This window comes from Oncorhynchus nerka, linkage group LG15 (assembly GCF_034236695.1).
Source record: "Oncorhynchus nerka isolate Pitt River linkage group LG15, Oner_Uvic_2.0, whole genome shotgun sequence".
NCBI lineage: Eukaryota > Metazoa > Chordata > Actinopteri > Salmoniformes > Salmonidae > Oncorhynchus > Oncorhynchus nerka.
Window position 1 is genome coordinate 2,618,441 of NC_088410.1, and position 19,958 is coordinate 2,638,398.

The 19,958-nt window shown below is 40.6% G+C and overlaps 1 protein-coding gene across 1 annotated transcript in view; it reads right to left on the minus strand.

The window, feature by feature from the left end:
- Window positions 1-1,412: 1,412 nt before the first annotated feature.
- LOC135559953 (gastrula zinc finger protein XlCGF57.1-like) overlaps window positions 1,413-19,958 on the minus strand; it is a 32,154-nt gene continuing 13,608 nt past the window's right edge. Inside the window, exon 2 of the mRNA XM_065000850.1 lies at window positions 1,413-3,992. Coding sequence (XP_064856922.1) covers window positions 2,728-3,992 — 1,265 coding nt within the window. The 3' untranslated portion in view covers window positions 1,413-2,727. The remainder of the gene's footprint in view (window positions 3,993-19,958) is intronic.

A 19,958-nucleotide genomic window follows, 5' to 3' on the forward strand; every position in this document is an offset into this window, starting at 1 on the left:
CGTGTCAGCGTGCATTGTGCCCGGCCCGCCACAGGAGTCGCTAGTTCACGATGGGACAACAACATCCCTGCCGGCCAAACTCTCCCCTAACCTGGACGATGCGGAGCCAAACCCTCCCCTAACCCGGACGATGCTGGGCCAAAACCTCCCCTAAATCGGACGATGCTGGGCCAAACCCTCCCCTAACCCGGACGATGCTGGGCCAAACCCTCCCCTATCCCGGCGATGCTGGGCCAAACCCTCCCCTATCCCGGCGATGCTGGGCCAAACTCTCCCCTAACCCGGACGATGCTGGACCAAACCCTCCCCTAACCCCGGCGATGCTGGGCCAAACTCTCCCCTAACCCGGACGATGCTGAGCCAAACCCTCCCCTAACCTGGACGATGCTGGGCCAAACCCTCCCCTAACCCGGACGATGCTGGGCCAATTGTGCACCACCTCATTGTTGTCCCGGTCGTGGACGAATGCGAGCCTGGACTAGAACCAGGATCTTTAGTGACACAGCTAGCACTGAGACAGAACCTGGACTAGAACCAGGATCTCTAGTGACAGAGCTAGCACTGAGGCAGAACCTGGACTAGAACCAGGATCTCTAGTGACAGAGCTAGCACTGAGGCAGAACCTGGACTAGAACCAGGATATTTAGTGACACAGCTAGCACTGAGACAGAACCTGGACTAGAAGCAGGATCTCTAGTGACACAGCTAGCACTGAGACATAACCTGGACTAGAACCAGGATCTCTAATGGCACAGCTAGCACTGAGACAGAACCTGGACTAGAACCAGGATCTCTAGTGACAGAGCTAGCACTGAGGCAGAACCTGGACTAGAACCAGGATCTCTAGTGACAGAGCTCGCAATGAGACAGAAACTGGACTGGAACCAGGATCTCTAGTGGCACGCCTGGTCTAGAACCAGGATCTCTAGTGACACAGCTACCACTGAGACAGAGCCTGGACGAGAACCAGGATCTCTAGTGACAGAGCTAGCACTGAGGCAGAACCTGGACTAGAACCAGGATCTCTAGTGGCACGCCTGGACTAGAACCCGGATCTCTAGTGACACAGCTACCACTGAGACAGAGCCTGGACTAGAACCAGGATCTCTAGTGACACAGCTAGCATTGAGACAGAGCCTGGACTAGAACCAGGATCTCTAGTGACACAGCTAGCACTGGGACAGAACCTGGACTAGAACCAGGATCTCTACTGAGACAGAACTGAGACAGAGACAGAACCTGCACTGAGACAGAACCTGGACTAGAACCAGGATCTCTAGTGGCACAGCTAGCACTGAGACAGAACCTGGACTAGAACAAGGATCTCTATTGACACAGCTACCACTGAGACAGAACCTGGACTAGAACCAGGATCTCTGGCGCACAGCTCGCACTGCGATGCCTTGAGACCGCTGCGCCACTCGAGAGGCCCTGTAACTGCCTGGAACTTAATTAAAGTAAGTTCCCAGTGTTTCTAGATTTCTATGAAATATGACTTATAATTACTTATAATTACTGATAAATACTTTCCTTCCAATCTTTTCTTTAATAAATATGTTAAAAGCATCTTTTCTGTGTTGGAATGGTGTGGGCGTACCCCAACAACAGAATAGTGTGGGTCGTACCCCAACAACAGAATGGTGTGGGCGTACCCCAACAACAGAATAGTGTGGGTCGTACCCCAACAACAGAATGGTGTGGGCATACCCCAACAACAGAATGGTGTGGGTCGTACCCCAACAACAGAATGGTGTGGGTCGTACCCCAACAACAGAATGGTGTGGGTCGTATCCCAACAACAGAATAGTGTGGGTCATACCCCAACAACAGAATAGTGTGGGTCGTACCCCAACAACAGAATAGTGTGGGTCGTACCCCAACAACAGAATGGTGTGGGTCGTACCCCAACAACAGAATAGTGTGGGTCGTATCCCAACCACAGAATAGTGTGGGTCGTATCCCAACAACAGAATAGTGTGGGTCGTATCCCAACCACAGAATAGTGTGGGTCGTACCCCAACAACAGAATAGTGTGGGTCGTATCCCAACCACAGAATAGTGTGGGTCGTACCCCAACAACAGAATAGTGTGGGTCGTACCCCAACAACAGAATAGTGTGGGTCGTATCCCAACCACAGAATAGTGTGGGTCGTACCCCAACAACAGAATGGTGTGGGTCGTACCCCAACAACAGAATAGTGTGGGTCGTACCCCAACAACAGAATGGTGTGGGCGTACCCCAACAACAGAATAGTGTGGGTCGTACCCCAACAACAGAATGGTGTGGGTCGTACCTCAACAACAGAATGGTGTGGGTCGTACCCCAACAACAGAATAGTGTGGGTCGTATCCCAACCACAGAATAGTGTGGGTCGTACCCCAACAACAGAATGGTGTGGGCGTACCCCAACAACAGAATGGTGTGGGCGTACCCCAACCACAGAATAGTGTGGGTCGTATCCCAACCACAGAATGGCCAGCTCATCCTCCGCAGGGAGGTAACATGTTCTATGAGGAAATAGTATTTTTTTAAACAGTCTGTTTGAGATACAAGTTTGAGTGTTTTTGAAGTGTCAATTTATGCTTTAGCCACAAATAGTATAGTATGTCTCAACATTATGTCGATGAGTTAACAGAATATTAACTTTTTAAAGTCTAGTTACTGTAAAAGAACGTTATTAATATTTTACTTTTAAAATAAAGGTTATTGTTTCAAAACTGTAGAGATCATTTTCTTTCCCGGTTCGGTTTCTGTTTCTTCATTTTTTTTGTTCGGTTTTCCGTTCTGTTCTTCGAACTGTTTCCGACTCCTGGGGTCGTTGTTAAAACTGTGTGTGTTCTCTCGTGCCTTTTCAGGTTCACTAACTGGGTAAAATCCTTTCCACACTGCGGACAATGGAAAGATTTTTCTCCTGTGTGTATTTTCTCGTGCCTTTTCAGGTTCCCTATCTGGGTAAAACCCTTTCCACACTGGGAACATTGGAAAGGCTTCTCTCTTGTGTGTGTTCTTTTATGGTCCTTCAGATTCCCTAATCGTGTAAAACCCTTCCCACACTGGGTGCATTGGAAAGTCTTCTTTCCTGTGTGTAATTTTTCATGTTTGTTTAGGTTCCCTAACTTGGTAAAATTCTTTCCACACATAGAGCAATGGTAAGCTGTCTCCCATGTGTGTGTTCTTTCATGCTCCTTCAGGCTCCCTAACCTTTTAAAACTATTTCCACACTTGGAGCATTGGAACGGTTTCTCTCCTGTGTGTGTTCTCTCGTGCTTTTTCAGGTTTCCTAACCACGTAAAATTCTTTCCACACTGTGAACATTGGAAAGGCTTCTCTCCTGTGTGTACTCTTTTATGGTCCTTCAGGTTCCCTAGCCGTGTAAAACCCTTCCCACACTGGGAGCATTGGAAAGGCTTCTCTCCTGTGTGTAATTCTGTATGTTTTATTAGGTTCCTTAGCTTGGTAAAATCCTTTCCACACAGGGAGCAATGGTAAGATGTCTCCCCTGTGTGTGTCCTTTCATGCTCCTTCAAGCTCCCTAACTGTGGAAAACTCTTTCCACACTGGGAGCATTGGAAAGGTTTCTCTCCTGTGTGTGTTCTTTCATGCTTTTTCAGGTTCCCTAACCACCTAAAGCCCTTTCCACACCGGGAGCATTGGAAAGGTTTCTCTCCTGTGTGTATTATTTTATGTTCATTCAGGCTCCCTAACCGGGTAAAACTCTTTCCACATTGGGCACATTGGAAAGGTTTCTCTCCTGTGTGTATTCTCTCGTGCCTTTTCAGGTTCCCTAACCGGGTAAAACTCTTTCCACACTGGGAACATTGTGAAGACTTCCCTCCTGTGTCTGTTCTATCGTGACTTTTCAGCTTCCATAACCACTTAAAACTCTTTTTACACTGGGACCAGTGGTGTCGTCTCGCTGGTTTGGGCGTCTCTGAGTCTGGTTCCCCTGAAGGACTCTTCCCGCTGTCAGAGTGAGAGTCTGGTCTCTCTCCTGCCAAAGATCAAACAGAGTATTTGGTTAAACAGAGAGATCTAAATTAAAGCTCCACATGATAAAACTTTAAAATTGAGGTTTAATCCAGACTAGATCGCTCATTATAAAATAGCAAATTTGAATCCTGGATGCTGATTGGTTGATTGCTTTAGTTATTCAAGATAATTAATGGAAATGCCTGTTAACAGTTCCATTTGAATTATCCCTACACATCCACTGTCCCACAGCTCTGCCAGGCAATTTATAAACTCATATCCACTGTCCCACAGCCCAGCCAGGCAATTTATAAACTAATCTCCACTGTCCCACAGCTCTGCCAGGCAATTTATAAACTCATATCCACTGTCCCACAGCCCAGCCAGGCAATTTATAAACTAATCTCCACTGTCCCACAGCCCAGCCAGGCAATTTATAAACTCATCTCCACTGTCACACAGCCCAGCCAGGCAATTTATAAACTCATATCCACTGTCCCACAGCCTAGCCAGGCAATTTATAAACTAATCTCCACTGTCACACAGCCCAGCCAGGCAATTTATAAACTCATATCCACTGTCCCACAGCCTAGCCAGGCAATTTATAAACTAATCTCCACTGTCCCACAGCCCAGCCAGGCAATTTATAAACTAATCTCCACTGTCACACAGCCCAGCCAGGCAATTTATAAACTCATATCCACTGTCCCACAGCCCAGCCAGGCAATTTATAAACTAATCTCCACTGTCACACAGCCCAGCCAGGCAATTTATAAACTCATATCCACTGTCCCACAGCCTAGCCAGGCAATTTATAAACTCATCTCCACTGTCCCACAGCCCTGCCAGGCAATTTATAAACTAATCTCCACTGTCCCACAGCCCAGCCAGGCAATTTATAAACTAATCTCCACTGGACAGAAAAATCTAGACATAATTCCCCCGTGCTTCTAGTGCAGCATTTGGTTTGCAACAGAAGGGATTTGAATAAATAAACCTCTGCAACTGTTTTGTCTGTAAAATAGAATGTGGCTAGAACTTATTGTGACACTTTTTACCCTCATTATTTATATAGACACCAATATATATATATATATATATTATATACCAATATGAAATACCACCTGTTTTATATAAATATCAATTACAACCTGTTCTACCATCAATATCAATTACAACCTGTTTTATATCAATTACAACCTGTTCTACCACCAATATCAATTACAACCTGTTTTATATCAATTACAACCTGTTCTACCACCAATATCAATTACAACCTGTTCTACCACCAATATCAATTACAACCTGTTCTACCACCAATATCAATTATAACCTGTTCTACCATCAATATCAATTACAACCTGTTCTACCACCAATATCAATTACAACCTGGTTTATACCAATATCAATTACAACCTGTTTTATATCAATTACAACCTGTTTTATATCAATATCAATTACAACCTGTTCTACCACCAATATCAATTACAACCTGTTCTACCACCAATATCAATTACAACCTGTTTTATATCAATTACAACCTGTTCTACCACCAATATCAATTACAACCTGTTCTACCACCAATATCAATTACAACCTGTTCTACCATCAATATCAATTACAACCTGTTTTATATCAATATCAATTACAACCTGTTCTACCATCAATATCAATTACAACCTGTTTTATATCAATATCAATTACAACCTGTTCTACCATCAATATCAATTACAACCTGTTTTATATCAATTACAACCTGTTCTACCACCAATATCAATTACAACCTGTTTTACCACCAATATCAATTACAACCTGTTCTACCACCAATATCAATTACAACCTGTTTTATATCAATATCAATTACAACCTGTTCTACCACCAATATCAATTACAACCTGTTCTACCACCAATATCAATTACAACCTGTTCTACCATCAATATCAATTACAACCTGTTCTACCACCAATATCAATTACAACCTGTTCTACCACCAATATCAATTACAACCTGTTCTACCACCAATATCAATTACAACCTGTTCTACCATCAATATCAATTACAACCTGTTTTATATAAATTACAACCGGTTTTATATCAATTACAACCTGTTTTATATCAATTACAACCTGTTTTATATCAATATCAATTACAACCTGTTCTACCACCAATATCAATTACAACCTGTTTTATATCAATATCAATTACAACCTGTTTTATATCAATTACAACCTGTTCTACCATCAATATCAATTACAACCTGTTCTACCACCAATATCAATTACAACCTGTTTTATATCAATTACAACCTGTTCTACCACCAATATCAATTACAACCTGTTCTACCACCAATATCAATTACAACCTGTTCTACCATCAATATCAATTACAACCTGTTTTATATCAATATCAATTACAACCTGTTCTACCATCAATATCAATTACAACCTGTTTTATATCAATTACAACCTGTTCTACCACCAATATCAATTACAACCTGTTCTACCACCAATATCAATTACAACCTGTTTTACCACCAATATCAATTACAACCTGTTCTACCACCAATATCAATTACAACCTGTTTTATATCAATATCAATTACAACCTGTTCTACCACCAATATCAATTACAACCTGTTCTACCACCAATATCAATTACAACCTGTTCTACCATCAATATCAATTACAACCTGTTCTACCACCAATATCAATTACAACCTGTTCTACCACCAATATCAATTACAACCTGTTCTACCACCAATATCAATTACAACCTGTTCTACCATCAATATCAATTACAACCTGTTTTATATAAATTACAACCGGTTTTATATCAATTACAACCTGTTTTATATCAATTACAACCTGTTTTATATCAATATCAATTACAACCTGTTTTTACCATCAATATCTATTACAACCTGTTTTATATCAATATCAATTACAACCTGTTTTATATCAATTACAACCTGTTCTACCACCAATATCAATTACAACCTGTTCTACCACCAATATCAATTACAACCTGTTCTACCATCAATATCAATTACAACCTGTTCTACCACCAATATCAATTACAACCTGTTTTATACCAATATCAATTACAACCTGTTTTATATCAATATCAATTACAACCTGTTCTACCACCAATATCAATTACAACCTGTTCTACCACCAATATCAATTACAACCTGTTCTACCATCAATATCAATTACAACCTGTTCTACCATCAATATCAATTACAACCTGTTTTATATCAATTGCAACCTGTTTTATATCAATTACAACCTGATCTACCATCAATATCAATTACAACCTGTTTTATATCAATTACAACCTGTTTTATATCAATTACAACCTGTTTTATATCAATATCAATTACAACCTGTTCTACCACCAATATCAATTACAACCTGTTTTATATCAATATCAATTACAACCTGTTTTATATCAATTACAACCTGTTTTACCATCAATATCAATTACAACCTGTTCTACCACCAATATCAATTACAACCTGTTTTATATCAATATCAATTACAACCTGTTCTACCACCAATATCAATTACAACCTGTTCTACCACCAATATCAATTACAACCTGTTCTACCATCAATATCAATTACAACCTGTTTTATATCAATTACAACCTGTTCTACCACCAATATCAATTACAACCTGTTCTACCACCAATATCAATTACAACCTGTTCTACCACCAATATCAATTACAACCTGTTCTACCACCAATATCAATTACAACCTGTTCTACCATCAATATCAATTACAACCTGTTCTACCACCAATATCAATTACAACCTGTTCTACCACCAATATCAATTACAACCTGTTCTACCACCAATATCAATTACAACCTGTTCTACCATCAATATCAATTACAACCTGTTTTATATAAATTACAACCGGTTTTATATCAATTACAACCTGTTTTATATCAATTACAACCTGTTTTATATCAATATCAATTACAACCTGTTCTACCATCAATATCAATTACAACCTGTTCTACCACCAATATCAATTACAACCTGTTCTACCATCAATATCAATTACAACCTGTTCTACCACCAATATCAATTACAACCTGTTTTATATCAATATCAATTACAACCTGTTTTATATCAATTACAACCTGTTCTACCATCAATATCAATTACAACCTGTTCTACCATCAATATCAATTACAACCTGTTTTATATCAATTACAACCTGTTTTATATCAATATCAATTACAACCTGTTCTATATCAATTACAACCTGTTCTACCACCAATATCAATTACAACCTGTTCTACCACCAATATCAATTACAACCTGTTCTACCACCAATATCAATTACAACCTGTTCTACCACCAATATCAATTATAACCTGTTTTATATCAATATCAATTACAACCTGTTCTACCACCAATATCAATTACAACCTGTTCTACCACCAATATCAATTACAACCTGTTCTACCACCAATATCAATTACAACCTGTTCTACCACCAATATCAATTACAACCTGTTCTACCACCAATATCAATTACAACCTGTTCTACCACCAATATCATTTACAACCTGTTCTACCACCAATATCAATTACAACCTGTTCTACCACCAATATCAATTACAACCTGTTTTAGCATCAATATCAATTACAACCTGTTTTATATCAATTACAACCTGTTATATATCAATTACAACCTGTTCTACCACCAATATCAATTACAACCTGTTTTATATCAATTACAACCTGTTTTATATCAATATCAATTACAACCTGTTTTACATCAATTACAACCTGTTTTATATCAATATCAATTACAACCTGTTCTACCACCAATATCAATTACAACCTGTTCTACCACCAATATCAATTACAACCTGTTCTACCATCAATATCAATTACAACCTGTTTTATATCAATATCAATTACAACCTGTTTTATATCAATTACAACCTGTTTTATATCAATATCAATTACAACCTGTTCTACCATCAATATCAATTACAACCTGTTCTACCACCAATATCAATTACAACCTGTTTTTACCATCAATATCTATTACAACCTGTTTTATATCAATATCAATTACAACCTGTTTTATATCAATTACAACCTGTTCTACCACCAATATCAATTACAACCTGTTCTACCACCAATATCAATTACAACCTGTTCTACCATCAATATCAATTACAACCTGTTCTACCACCAATATCAATTACAACCTGTTTTATATCAATATCAATTACAACCTGTTTTATATCAATTACAACCTGTTCTACCATCAATATCAATTACAACCTGTTTTATATCAATTACAACCTGTTTTACCATCAATATCAATTACAACCTGTTTTATATCAATTACAACCTGTTCTATATCAATTACAACCTGTTTTATATCAATATCAATTACAACCTGTTCTATATCAATTACAACCTGTTCTACCATCAATATCAATTACAACCTGTTCTACCATCAATATCAATTACAACCTGTTCTACCACCAATATCAATTACAACCTGTTCTACCACCAATATCAATTACAACCTGTTTTATATCAATTACAACCTGTTTTATATCAATATCAATTACAACCTGTTCTACCACCAATATCAATTACAACCTGTTCTACCACCAATATCAATTACAACCTGTTCTACCACCAATATCATTTACAACCTGTTCTACCATCAATATCAATTACAACCTGTTCTACCACCAATATCATTTACAACCTGTTCTACCATCAATATCAATTACAACCTGTTTTATATCAATATCAATTACAACCTGTTTTATATCAATTACAACCTGTTTTATATCAATTACAACCTGTTTTATATCAATATCAATTACAACCTGTACTACCACCAATATCAATTACAACCTGTTTTATATCAATATCAATTACAACCTGTTCTACCACCAATATCATTTACAACCTGTTTTATATCAATATCAATTACAACCTGTACTACCACCAATATCAATTACAACCTGTTTATATCAATTACAACCTGTTCTACCACCAATATCAATTACAACCTGTTCTACCACCAATATCAATTACAACCTGTTTTACCACCAATATCAATTACAACCTGTTCTACCATCAATATCAATTACAACCTGTTTTACCATCAATATCAATTACAACCTGTTTATATCAATTACAACCTGTTCTACCACCAATATCAATTACAACCTGTTTTACCACCAATATCAATTACAACCTGTTCTACCACCAATATCATTTACAACCTGTTCTACCACCAATATCAATTACAACCTGTTTTACCACCAATATCAATTACAACCTGTTTTACCACCAATATCATTTACAACCTGTTCTACCACCAATATTATCAGTGTAGATGAAGAGGAGGAAACAGGTTAAAGAAGGATTTTTAAGCCTTGAGACAACTGAGACATGGATTGTGTATGTCAGAGGGTGAATGGGCAAGACACAATACTTCAGTGTCTTTTAACGGGGTATGGTAGTAGGTACGAAGCACACCGGTTCGTGTCAAGAACTGCAGCGCTGCAGGGTTTTTAAAACTCAACAGTTTATCAAGAATGGTCCGACACCAAAAGGACATCCAGACAAATGGACACAACTGTGGGAAGCATTCATGGGGCAGCTTTCGACACCTTGAAGAGTCCAACAACCTGTTTTACCACCAAGAGCCTCGATATACAGTGTCTTCAGAAAGTATTCAGACCTCTTCACTTGTTCCACATTTTGTTACGTTACAGCCTTATTCTTAAAATTGATTAAATAAATAAAAATCATTAGCAATCTAAACGCAAAACCCCAAAATGACAAAGCAAAAACAGTTTTTTATTTTTTATGCAAATTTATTACAAATAAAAAACTGAAATATCTTATTTACATAATTATTCAGAACCCTTTGCGATGATACTTCGAAATTGAGCTCAGATGCATTCTGTTTCCATTGATCATCCTTGAGAAGTTTCTACAACTTGATTGGAGTCCACCTGTGGTCATTTCAATTGATTGGACATGATATGGAAAGGCACACAACTAGGGCATATTGGGGAATATTCAGAGGTGGAAACTTTCCGTGGGAATATATGGGAATTAGCGGAAATATATGCAAATGTATATTAATACAGTGGCTGTCACGTTCTGACCTCTTTTTTATGTCTTTGTGTTAGGTTGGTCAGGGTGTGAGTTGGGGTGGGTTGTCTATGTTCTTCGTTATGTCTTTGTGTTAGGTTGGTCAGGGCGTGAGTTGGGTTGTCTATGTTCTTCGTTATGTCTTTGTGTTAGGTTGGTCAGGGTGTGAGTTGGGGTGGGTTGTCTATGTTCTTTTTTATGTCTTTGTGTTAGGTTGGTCAGGGCGTGAGTTGGGGTGGGTTGTCTATGTTCTTTTTTATGTCTTTGTGTTAGGTTGGTCAGGGCATGAGCTGGGGTGGGTTGTCTATGTTCTTTTTTATGTCTTTGTGTTAGGTTGGTCAGGGCGTGAGTTGGGTTGTCTATGTTCTTCGTTATGTCTTTGTGTTAGGTTGGTGAGGGCGTGAGTTGGGTTGTCTATGTTCTTCGTTATGTCTTTGTGTTAGGTTGGTCAGGGCGTGAGTTGGGTTGTCTATGTTCTTCGTTATGTCTTTGTGTTAGGTTGGTCAGGACATGAGTTGGGTTGGGTTGTCTATGTTCTTTTTTATGTCTTTGTGTTAGGTTGGTCAGGGCATGAGTTGGGTTGGGTTGTCTATGTTCTTTTTATGTCTTTGTGTTTGTTGGTCAGGCGTGAGCTGGGGTGGGTTGTCTAGGTTCTTTTTATGTCTTTGTGTTAGGTTGGTCAGGGCGTGAGTTGGGGTGGGTTGTCTATGTTCTTTTTATGTCTTTGTGTTAGGTTGGTCAGGGCGTGAGTTGGGTTGTCTATGTTCTTTTTATGTCTTTGTGTTAGGTTGGTCAGGGCATGAGCTGGGGTGGGTTGTCTATGTTATTTTTTATGTCTTTGTGTTTGTTGGTCAGGGCGTGAGTTGGGTTGTCTATGTTCTTTTTTATGTCTTTGTGTTAGGTTGGTCAGGGCATGAGCTGGGGTGGGTTGTCTATGTTATTTTTTATGTCTTTGTGTTTGTTGGTCAGGGCGTGAGTTGGGTTGTCTATGTTCTTTTTTATGTCTTTGTGTTAGGTTGGTCAGGGCGTGAGCTGGGTTGTCTATGTTATTTTTTATGTCTTTGTGTTAGGTTGGTCAGGGCGTGAGCTGGGGTGGGTTGTCTATGTTATATTTCCCTGTGTTTGGCCTACTATGGTTCTCAATCAGAGGCAGGTGTCGTTCGTTGTCTCTGACTGAGAATCATACTTAGGTAGCCTTTTCCCACCTGTGTTTTGTGGGTGTTTATTTTCTGTTTAGTGTTTTCTGCACCTTTCAGGACTGTTTAGTGTTTTCTGCACCTTTCAGGACTGTCTAGTGTTTTCTGCACCTTTCAGGACTGTTTAGTGTTTTCTGCACCTTTCAGGACTGTTTAGTGTTTTCTGCACCTTTCAGGACTGTTTAGTGTTTTCTGCACCTTTCAGGACTGTTTAGTGTTTTCTGCACCTTTCAGGACTGTCTAGTGTTTTCTGCAGCTTTCAGGACTGTCTAGTGTTTTCTGCACCTTTCAGGACTGTTTAGTGTTTTCTGCAGCTTTCAGGACTGTCTAGTGTTTTCTGCACCTTTCAGGACTGTCTAGTGTTTTCTGCAGCTTTCAGGACTGTCTAGTGTTTTCTGCACCTTTCAGGACTGTCTAGTGTTTTCTGCAGCTTTCAGGACTGTCTAGTGTTTTCTGCAGCTTTTAGGACTGTTTAGTGTTTTCTGCACCTTACAGGACTGTTTAGTGTTTTCTGCACCTTTCAGGACTGTCTAGTGTTTTCTGCACCTTTCAGGACTGTCTAGTGTTTTCTGCACCTTTCAGGACTGTCTAGTGTTTTCTGCACCTTACAGGACTGTTTAGTGTTTTACCTTTCAGGACTGTCTAGTGTTTTCTGCACCTTTCAGGACTGTTTAGTGTTTTACCTTTCAGGACTGTCTAGTGTTTTACCTTTCAGGACTGTTTAGTGTTTTCTGCACCTTTCAGGACTGTCTAGTGTTTTCTGTACCTTTCAGGACTGTCTAGTGTTTTCTGCACCTTTCAGGACTGTTTAGTGTTTTCTGCACCTTTCAGGACTGTTTAGTGTTTTCCCTTTCAGGACTGTTTAGTGTTTTACCCACCTTTCAGGACTGTTTAGTGTTTTCTGCACCTTTCAGGACTGTTTAGTGTTTTCTGCACCTTTCAGGACTGTCTAGTGTTTTCTGCACCTTTCAGGACTGTTTAGTGTTTTCTGCACCTTTCAGGACTGTCTAGTGTTTTCTGCACCTTTCAGGACTGTTTAGTGTTTTCTGCACCTTTCAGGACTGTTTCGTTTTTTTCCCGTTGTTATTTTGTATTTTAGTGTTCAGTAATAAAACATCATGAACACATACCGCGCTAAGCATTGGTCCGACATTTCATACTCGTCGTCAGACGACGAAGACAACCGTTACAGTGGCTCTGCGAAAGTATTCACCCCCTTGGCATTTTTCCTATTTTGTTGCCTTACAACCTGGAATTAAAATAGATTTTTTTGGGGGGGGGGGTTGTATCATTTGAGTTACACAACTCGCCTACCACTTTGAAGATGCAAAATATTTTTTATTGTGAAACAAACAAGAAATAAGACAAAAAATAAAACTTGAGCGGGCATAACTATTCACCCCCCCAAAGTCAGTACTTTGTAGAGCCAACTTTTGCAGCAATTACAGCTGCAAGTCTCTTGGGGTATGTCTCTATAAGCTTGGCACATCTAGCCACTGGGATTTTTTTGCATTCTTCAAGGCAAAACTGCTCCAGCTCCTTCAAGTTGGATGGGTTCAGATGGTGTACAGCAATCTTTAAGTCATACCACAGATTCTCAATTGGATTGAGGTCTGGGCTTTGACTAGGCCATTCGAAGACATGTAAATGTTTCCCCTTAAACCACTCAATTGTTGCTTTAGCAGTATGCTTAGGGTCATTGTCCTGCTGGAAGGTGAACCTCCGTCCCAGTCTCAAATCTCTGGAAGACTGAAACAGGGTTCCCCCAAGAATTACCCTGTATTTAGCGCCATCCATCATTCCTTCAATCCTGACCAGTTTCCCAGACCCTGCCGATGAAAAACATCAGCATGATGCTGCCACCACTATGCTTCACTGTGGGGATGGTAGTCTTGGGGTGATGAGAGGTGTCGGGTTTGCGCCAGACATAACATTTTCCTTGATGGCCAAAAAGCACAATTTTAGTCTCATCTGACCAGAGTACCTTCTTCCATATATTTGGGGAGTCTCCCATATGCCTTTTGGTGAACTCCAAAAGTGTTTGCTTATTTTCTTCTTTAAGCAATGGCTTTTTTCTGGCCACTCTTCCGTAAAGCCCAGCTCTGTGGAGTGTACGGCTTAAAGTGGTCCTATGGACAGATACTCCAGTCTCCGCTGTGGAGCTTTGCAGCTCCTTCAGGGTTATCTTTGGTCTCGTTGTTGCCTCTCTGATTAATGTCCTCCTTGCCTGGTCCATGAGTTTTGATGGGCGGCCCTCTCTTGGCGGGTTTGTTGTGGTGCCATACCCTTTCCTTTTCACAATAATGGATTTAATGGTGCTCCGTGGGATGTTCAAAGTTTTGTATATTTTTTATAAACCAACCTTATTCTGTTCCTATCCACAACTTTGTCCCTGACCTGTTTGGAGAGCTCCTTGGTCTTCATAGTGTTGCTTGCTTGGTGGTGCCCCTTGGTCTTTATGGTGTCCCTGACCTGTTTGGAGAGCCCCTTGGTCTTCATGGTGTCCCTGACCTGTTTGGAGAGCTCCTTGGTCTTCATGGTGTCCCTGACCTGTTTGGAGAGCCCCTTGGTCTTCATGGTGTCCCTGACCTGTTTGGAGAGCCCCTTGGTCTTCATGGTGCCCCTGACCTGTTTGGAGAGCTCCTTGGTCTTCATGGTGTCCCTGACCTGTTTGGAGAGCCCCTTGGTCTTCATGGTGTCCCTGACCTGTTTGGAGAGCTCCTTGGTCTTCATGGTGTCCCTGACCTGTTTGGAGAGCCCCTTGGTCTTCATGGTGTCCCTGACCTGTTTGGAGAGCCCCTTGGTCTTCATGGTGTCCCTGACCTGTTTGGAGAGCTCCTTGGTCTTCATGGTGTCGCTTGCTTGGTGGTGCCCCTTGGTCTTCATAGTGTCGCTTGCTTGGTGGTGCCCCTTGGTCTTCATGGTGTCGCTTGCTTGGTGGTGCCCCTTGGTCTTCATGGTGTCACTTGCTTGGTGGTGCCCCTTGCTTAGACTCTGGGGCCTTTCAGAAGAGGTGTATATTTCCTGAGATCATGTGACACTTAAATAAAGTCCACCTGTGTGCAATCTAACTAATTATGTGACTTCTGAAGGTAATTGGTTGCACCAGATCTTATTTAGGGGCTTCATAGCATTGGGGGTGAATAACATATGCATGCACCACTTTTCCATATTTTTTAACATTTCTTTAATTTCAAAACATGTTATTTTTTAAATTTCACTTCACCAATTTGGACTATTTTGTGTATGTCCCTTACATGAAATCCAAATAAAAATCCATTTAAATTCCAGGTTGTAATGCAACAAAATAGGAAAAACACCAAGGGGGATGAATACTTTACGCTGTACCATGAGACTGAGGACCAACAGTTTATATATTAAACTCCTGGATACGTCATCCAGAGGAATGAATGGTATTCACCAGTAGTTCAGTTAAATGTTTATATATTAAACTCCTGGATACGTCATCCAGAGGAATGAATGGTATTCACCGGTAGTTCAGTTAAAAATAGGAAAAACACCAAGGGGGATGAATACTTTTGCACTGTACCATTTAAATGTAGATGTTTTTTGCATCAGATACTTTTACCATGTTATATTATATATATATATTATACGGAGACAGAAACATAAACCTTTTACTATATCATAACATAATTACAAATGATTAAATCCTTCCAATATAAATAAATAAAAACAATTTAGTTCCGAATTTAACTTTTTATTAAATAAGTTGACTCAAAGGAACCAAAGGTACACTACTGATGATGCGCTCCCCAAATTTCACCAGGCTCACTGTTCATGAACTCTTGGAAGTGCTTGCACAAAGGATAGTAACATCTCATCCTGTGTTCTTGGAATCACATGGAATGATTTCACTGAACAGCAAAGGAATGATCCCCAATGATCCATCGCATCTCCCAAAAACATTTTCAACATACATCTGTAAAATGATAGTCTAGAAACTAAAGCTTTGTTTGTTTTTCTCTCAGGCTTCCATGTCTTCTCCCTGGACCTCCTCAATGTCCACCTCTTGAACATCAGACTCTGAAGGCCTCATCTTCACTGTCACTTTCCAACCTTGTTGAGGATGGCTCATTGTCAGGCTCAAAAAGCCTCAAATTTGCCCGAATGGCCACAAATTTTTCAACCATTGTATTGGTCAGCCTGTTGTATGGTTTGGTGTGTGTGTTCCCAAACAAGGACCAGTTGCACCCTGAGGCGGCTGATGTTGGTGGGATTTGGAGGATGATGGAGGCAACAGGGGAAAGGGCCTCAGATCCACCCGTCCACCAGGTGGCTGATGAGATATGTTGGCACGACTGCCATATTGCATCTCCATCCCAAAGCCCTTCCTTGGAAGTGAACTTCGCCAGACTGCCAAGAACCTTGCCCTCATCCAGGCCAAGGTGGTGAGACACGGTATGATGACACCATAGGCATTGTTGGTCTCTGCACCAGACAGGATGCTCTTGCCAGCATACTTGGGGTCCAACATGCTGCGGCGTGTCTGGGCTTCAGGCAGAAGTCTTTGCGCTTTTTGAGGTATTTCAGAACTGTAGTTTCCTCTGCTTGGAGCAACAGTGAAGTGGGCAGGGCAGTACGGATTTCTTCTCTTACATCTGCAAGCTAAGTCTGAACATCAGACAGGATGGCATTGTCTCCCTCAATCCGTGCAATGGCTACTGCTATAGGTTTCAGGAGTTTCAGGCTGCTTACCACTCTCTCAAAATACATAATCCAGGAGTATCCTCTTGATGGGGTTGTCCATATCGGCAGACTGTGATATGGCCATTTCTTGGAGAGACTCCTTCCCCTCCAGGAGACTGTCAAACATGATAACACCACCCCAACGGGTGTTGATGGGTAGCTTCAATGTGGTGCTCTTATTCTTCTCACTTCGCTTGGTGAGGTAGATTGTTGCTATAACTTGATGACCCTTCAAATACCTAACCATTTCCTTGGCTCTCTTGTAGAGTGTATCCATTGTTTTCAGTGCCATGATGTCCCTGAGGAGCATATTAAATGCATGAGCAGCACAGCCAATGGGTGTGATGTGAGGGTTGGACTCCTCCACTTTAGACCAAGCAGCCTTCATGTTCGCAGCATTGTCTGTCGCCAGTGTAAATACCTTCTGTGGTCCAAGGTCATTGATGACTGCCTTCAGCTCATCTGCAATGTAGAGACCGGTGTGTCTGTTGTCCCTTGTGTCTGTGCTTGCTTGACTTTCACTTGAACTCTGATGAACTCTACATCCAGTAAATGAGTAGATAAAGCATGTCTGGTTGGAGGTGTGTATGCTGGGCGAAGAACATTCAGAAATATCTTCCATTACACATTGCCTGTGAGCATCAGAGGTGAACCAGTTGCATACACAGCTCGAGCAAGACATTCATCAGCATTTCTCTGATTATGTTCCTCCATTGAGTCAAAAATACTTCTGATTCCAGGAGGACCATGAGCTGGTTGACTATCGATAAGGTGTCTGATTCTTCATTTTCACCTCGAATAGAAGTAGAGGGACTTTAGTCAGAGGTTGCTTGTTGTGAGCGCTGAGGGAACTTCATGCACTTGGCCAGATGATTCTGCATCTTTGTTGCATTCTTTACATATGATTTGGCAGAGTATTTACAAATGAACACAGTTTTCCTTCTACATTAGCTGCAGTGTGTCACGACTTCCACCGAAGTTGGCTCTCCTGCCTGTCCGGGTGGTGCTCGGCGGTCGTCGTCACCGGCCTACTAGCCGCCACCGATCCCTTTTTTCGTTGTCTATTTGTTTTGTCTTATTAGTTGCACCTGTGTCTTTTTGTTTTGCTTAATGGGCTTCTTTATTTAAAGTACGTTTACCTGCCCTTGTTTCGTGCGGGATGTCATAAACCACGCCCCTCTGTCTCTGTATGTCATAAACCACGCCCCTCTGTCTCTGTATGTCATAAACCACGCCCCTCTGACTCTGTATGTCATAAACCACGCCCCTCTGTCTCTGTATGTCATAAACCACGCCCCTCTGACTCTGTACGTCATAAACCACGCCCCTCTGTCTCTGTATGTCATAAACCACGCCCCTCTGTCTCTGTATGTCATAAACCACGCCCCTCTGTCTCTGTATGTCATAAACCACGCCCCTCTGTCTCTGTATGTCATAAACCACGCCCCTCTGTCTCTGTATGTCATAAACCACACCCCTCTGTCTGACTCATATGTTACGTGTGTATGTTTTTTGGTGTTCATGCTCTGGACCTGGTACCCTGTTGTGTTGGGTTGGTCCACATTATCCACCATAATTAGCAAATAAATTCATTTCAAATCCTACAATGTGATTTTCTGGATTTTTCTTCCTCATTTTGTCCGTCATAGTTGAAGTGTACCTATGACGAACATTACAGGCCTCTCTCTCATCTTTTTAAGTGGGAGAACTTGCACAATTGGTGGCTGACTAAATACTTTTTTTTTTGCCCCACTGTAGATACTTTTGTACCTGTTTCCTCTAAGGTCCTTTGCTGTTGTTCTGGGATTGATTTGCACTTTTCTCACCAAAGAAGTGGAATCTGTCTGGGTGTTATAATATATATATATAATGTGTCTCTAGGAGGTGGAATCTGTCTGGGTGTTATAATATATATATATATAATGTGTCTCTAGGAGGTGGAATCTGTCTGGGTGTTATAATATATATATATATAATGTGTCTCTAGGAGGTGGAATCTGTCTGGGTGTTATAATATATATATATATAATGTGTCTCTAGGAGGTGGAATCTGTCTGGGTGTTATAATATATATATATATATAATGTGTCTCTAGAGGTGGAATCTGTCTGGGTGTTATAATATATATATATAATGTGTCTCTAGGAGGTGGAATCTGTCTGGGTGTTATAATATATATATATAATGTGTCTCTAGGAGGTGGAATCTGTCTGGGTGTTATAATATATATATATATAATGTGTCTCTAGAGGTGGAATCTGTCTGGGTGTTATAATATATATATATATAATGTGTCTCTAGGAGGTGGAATCTGTCTGGGTGTTATAATATATATATATAATGTGTCTCTAGGAGGTGGAATCTGTCTGGGTGTTATAATATATATATATATAATGTGTCTCTAGGAGGTGGAATCTGTCTGGGTGTTATAATATATATATATATAATGTGTCTCTAGGAGGTGGAATCTGTCTGGGTGTTATAATATATATATATAATATATAGGGAATCTGGCTGTTATGGGATTTTTTATGAATAATAACTAAATGAGTTACACGGTAAGAATTCTACCCTTCTTTCTTGTTAAATAATGTGTGTTCATTAGGGTTATATGACATGTACCTAGGAAGAAATGTATGTGTATGTGGAGAAAGAGAACGGAGAGGAGCATTAACCTGTTGGAACCGACCTGGATGTATATCTGGGGAGATAAGAGAGGACAGGGAGAGGCCCCTCCAGAGCTCTAGTATCTGGGGGAGCCTGGAACTGTCAGCTGAGTGGTTATAAACTGTGGTGAGACTCTAGTATCTGGGGGGAGCCTGGAACTGTCAGCTGAGTGGTTATAAACTGTGGTGAGACTCTAGTATCTGGGGGGAGCCTGGAACTGTCAGCTGAGTGGTTATAAACTGTGGTGAGACTCTAGT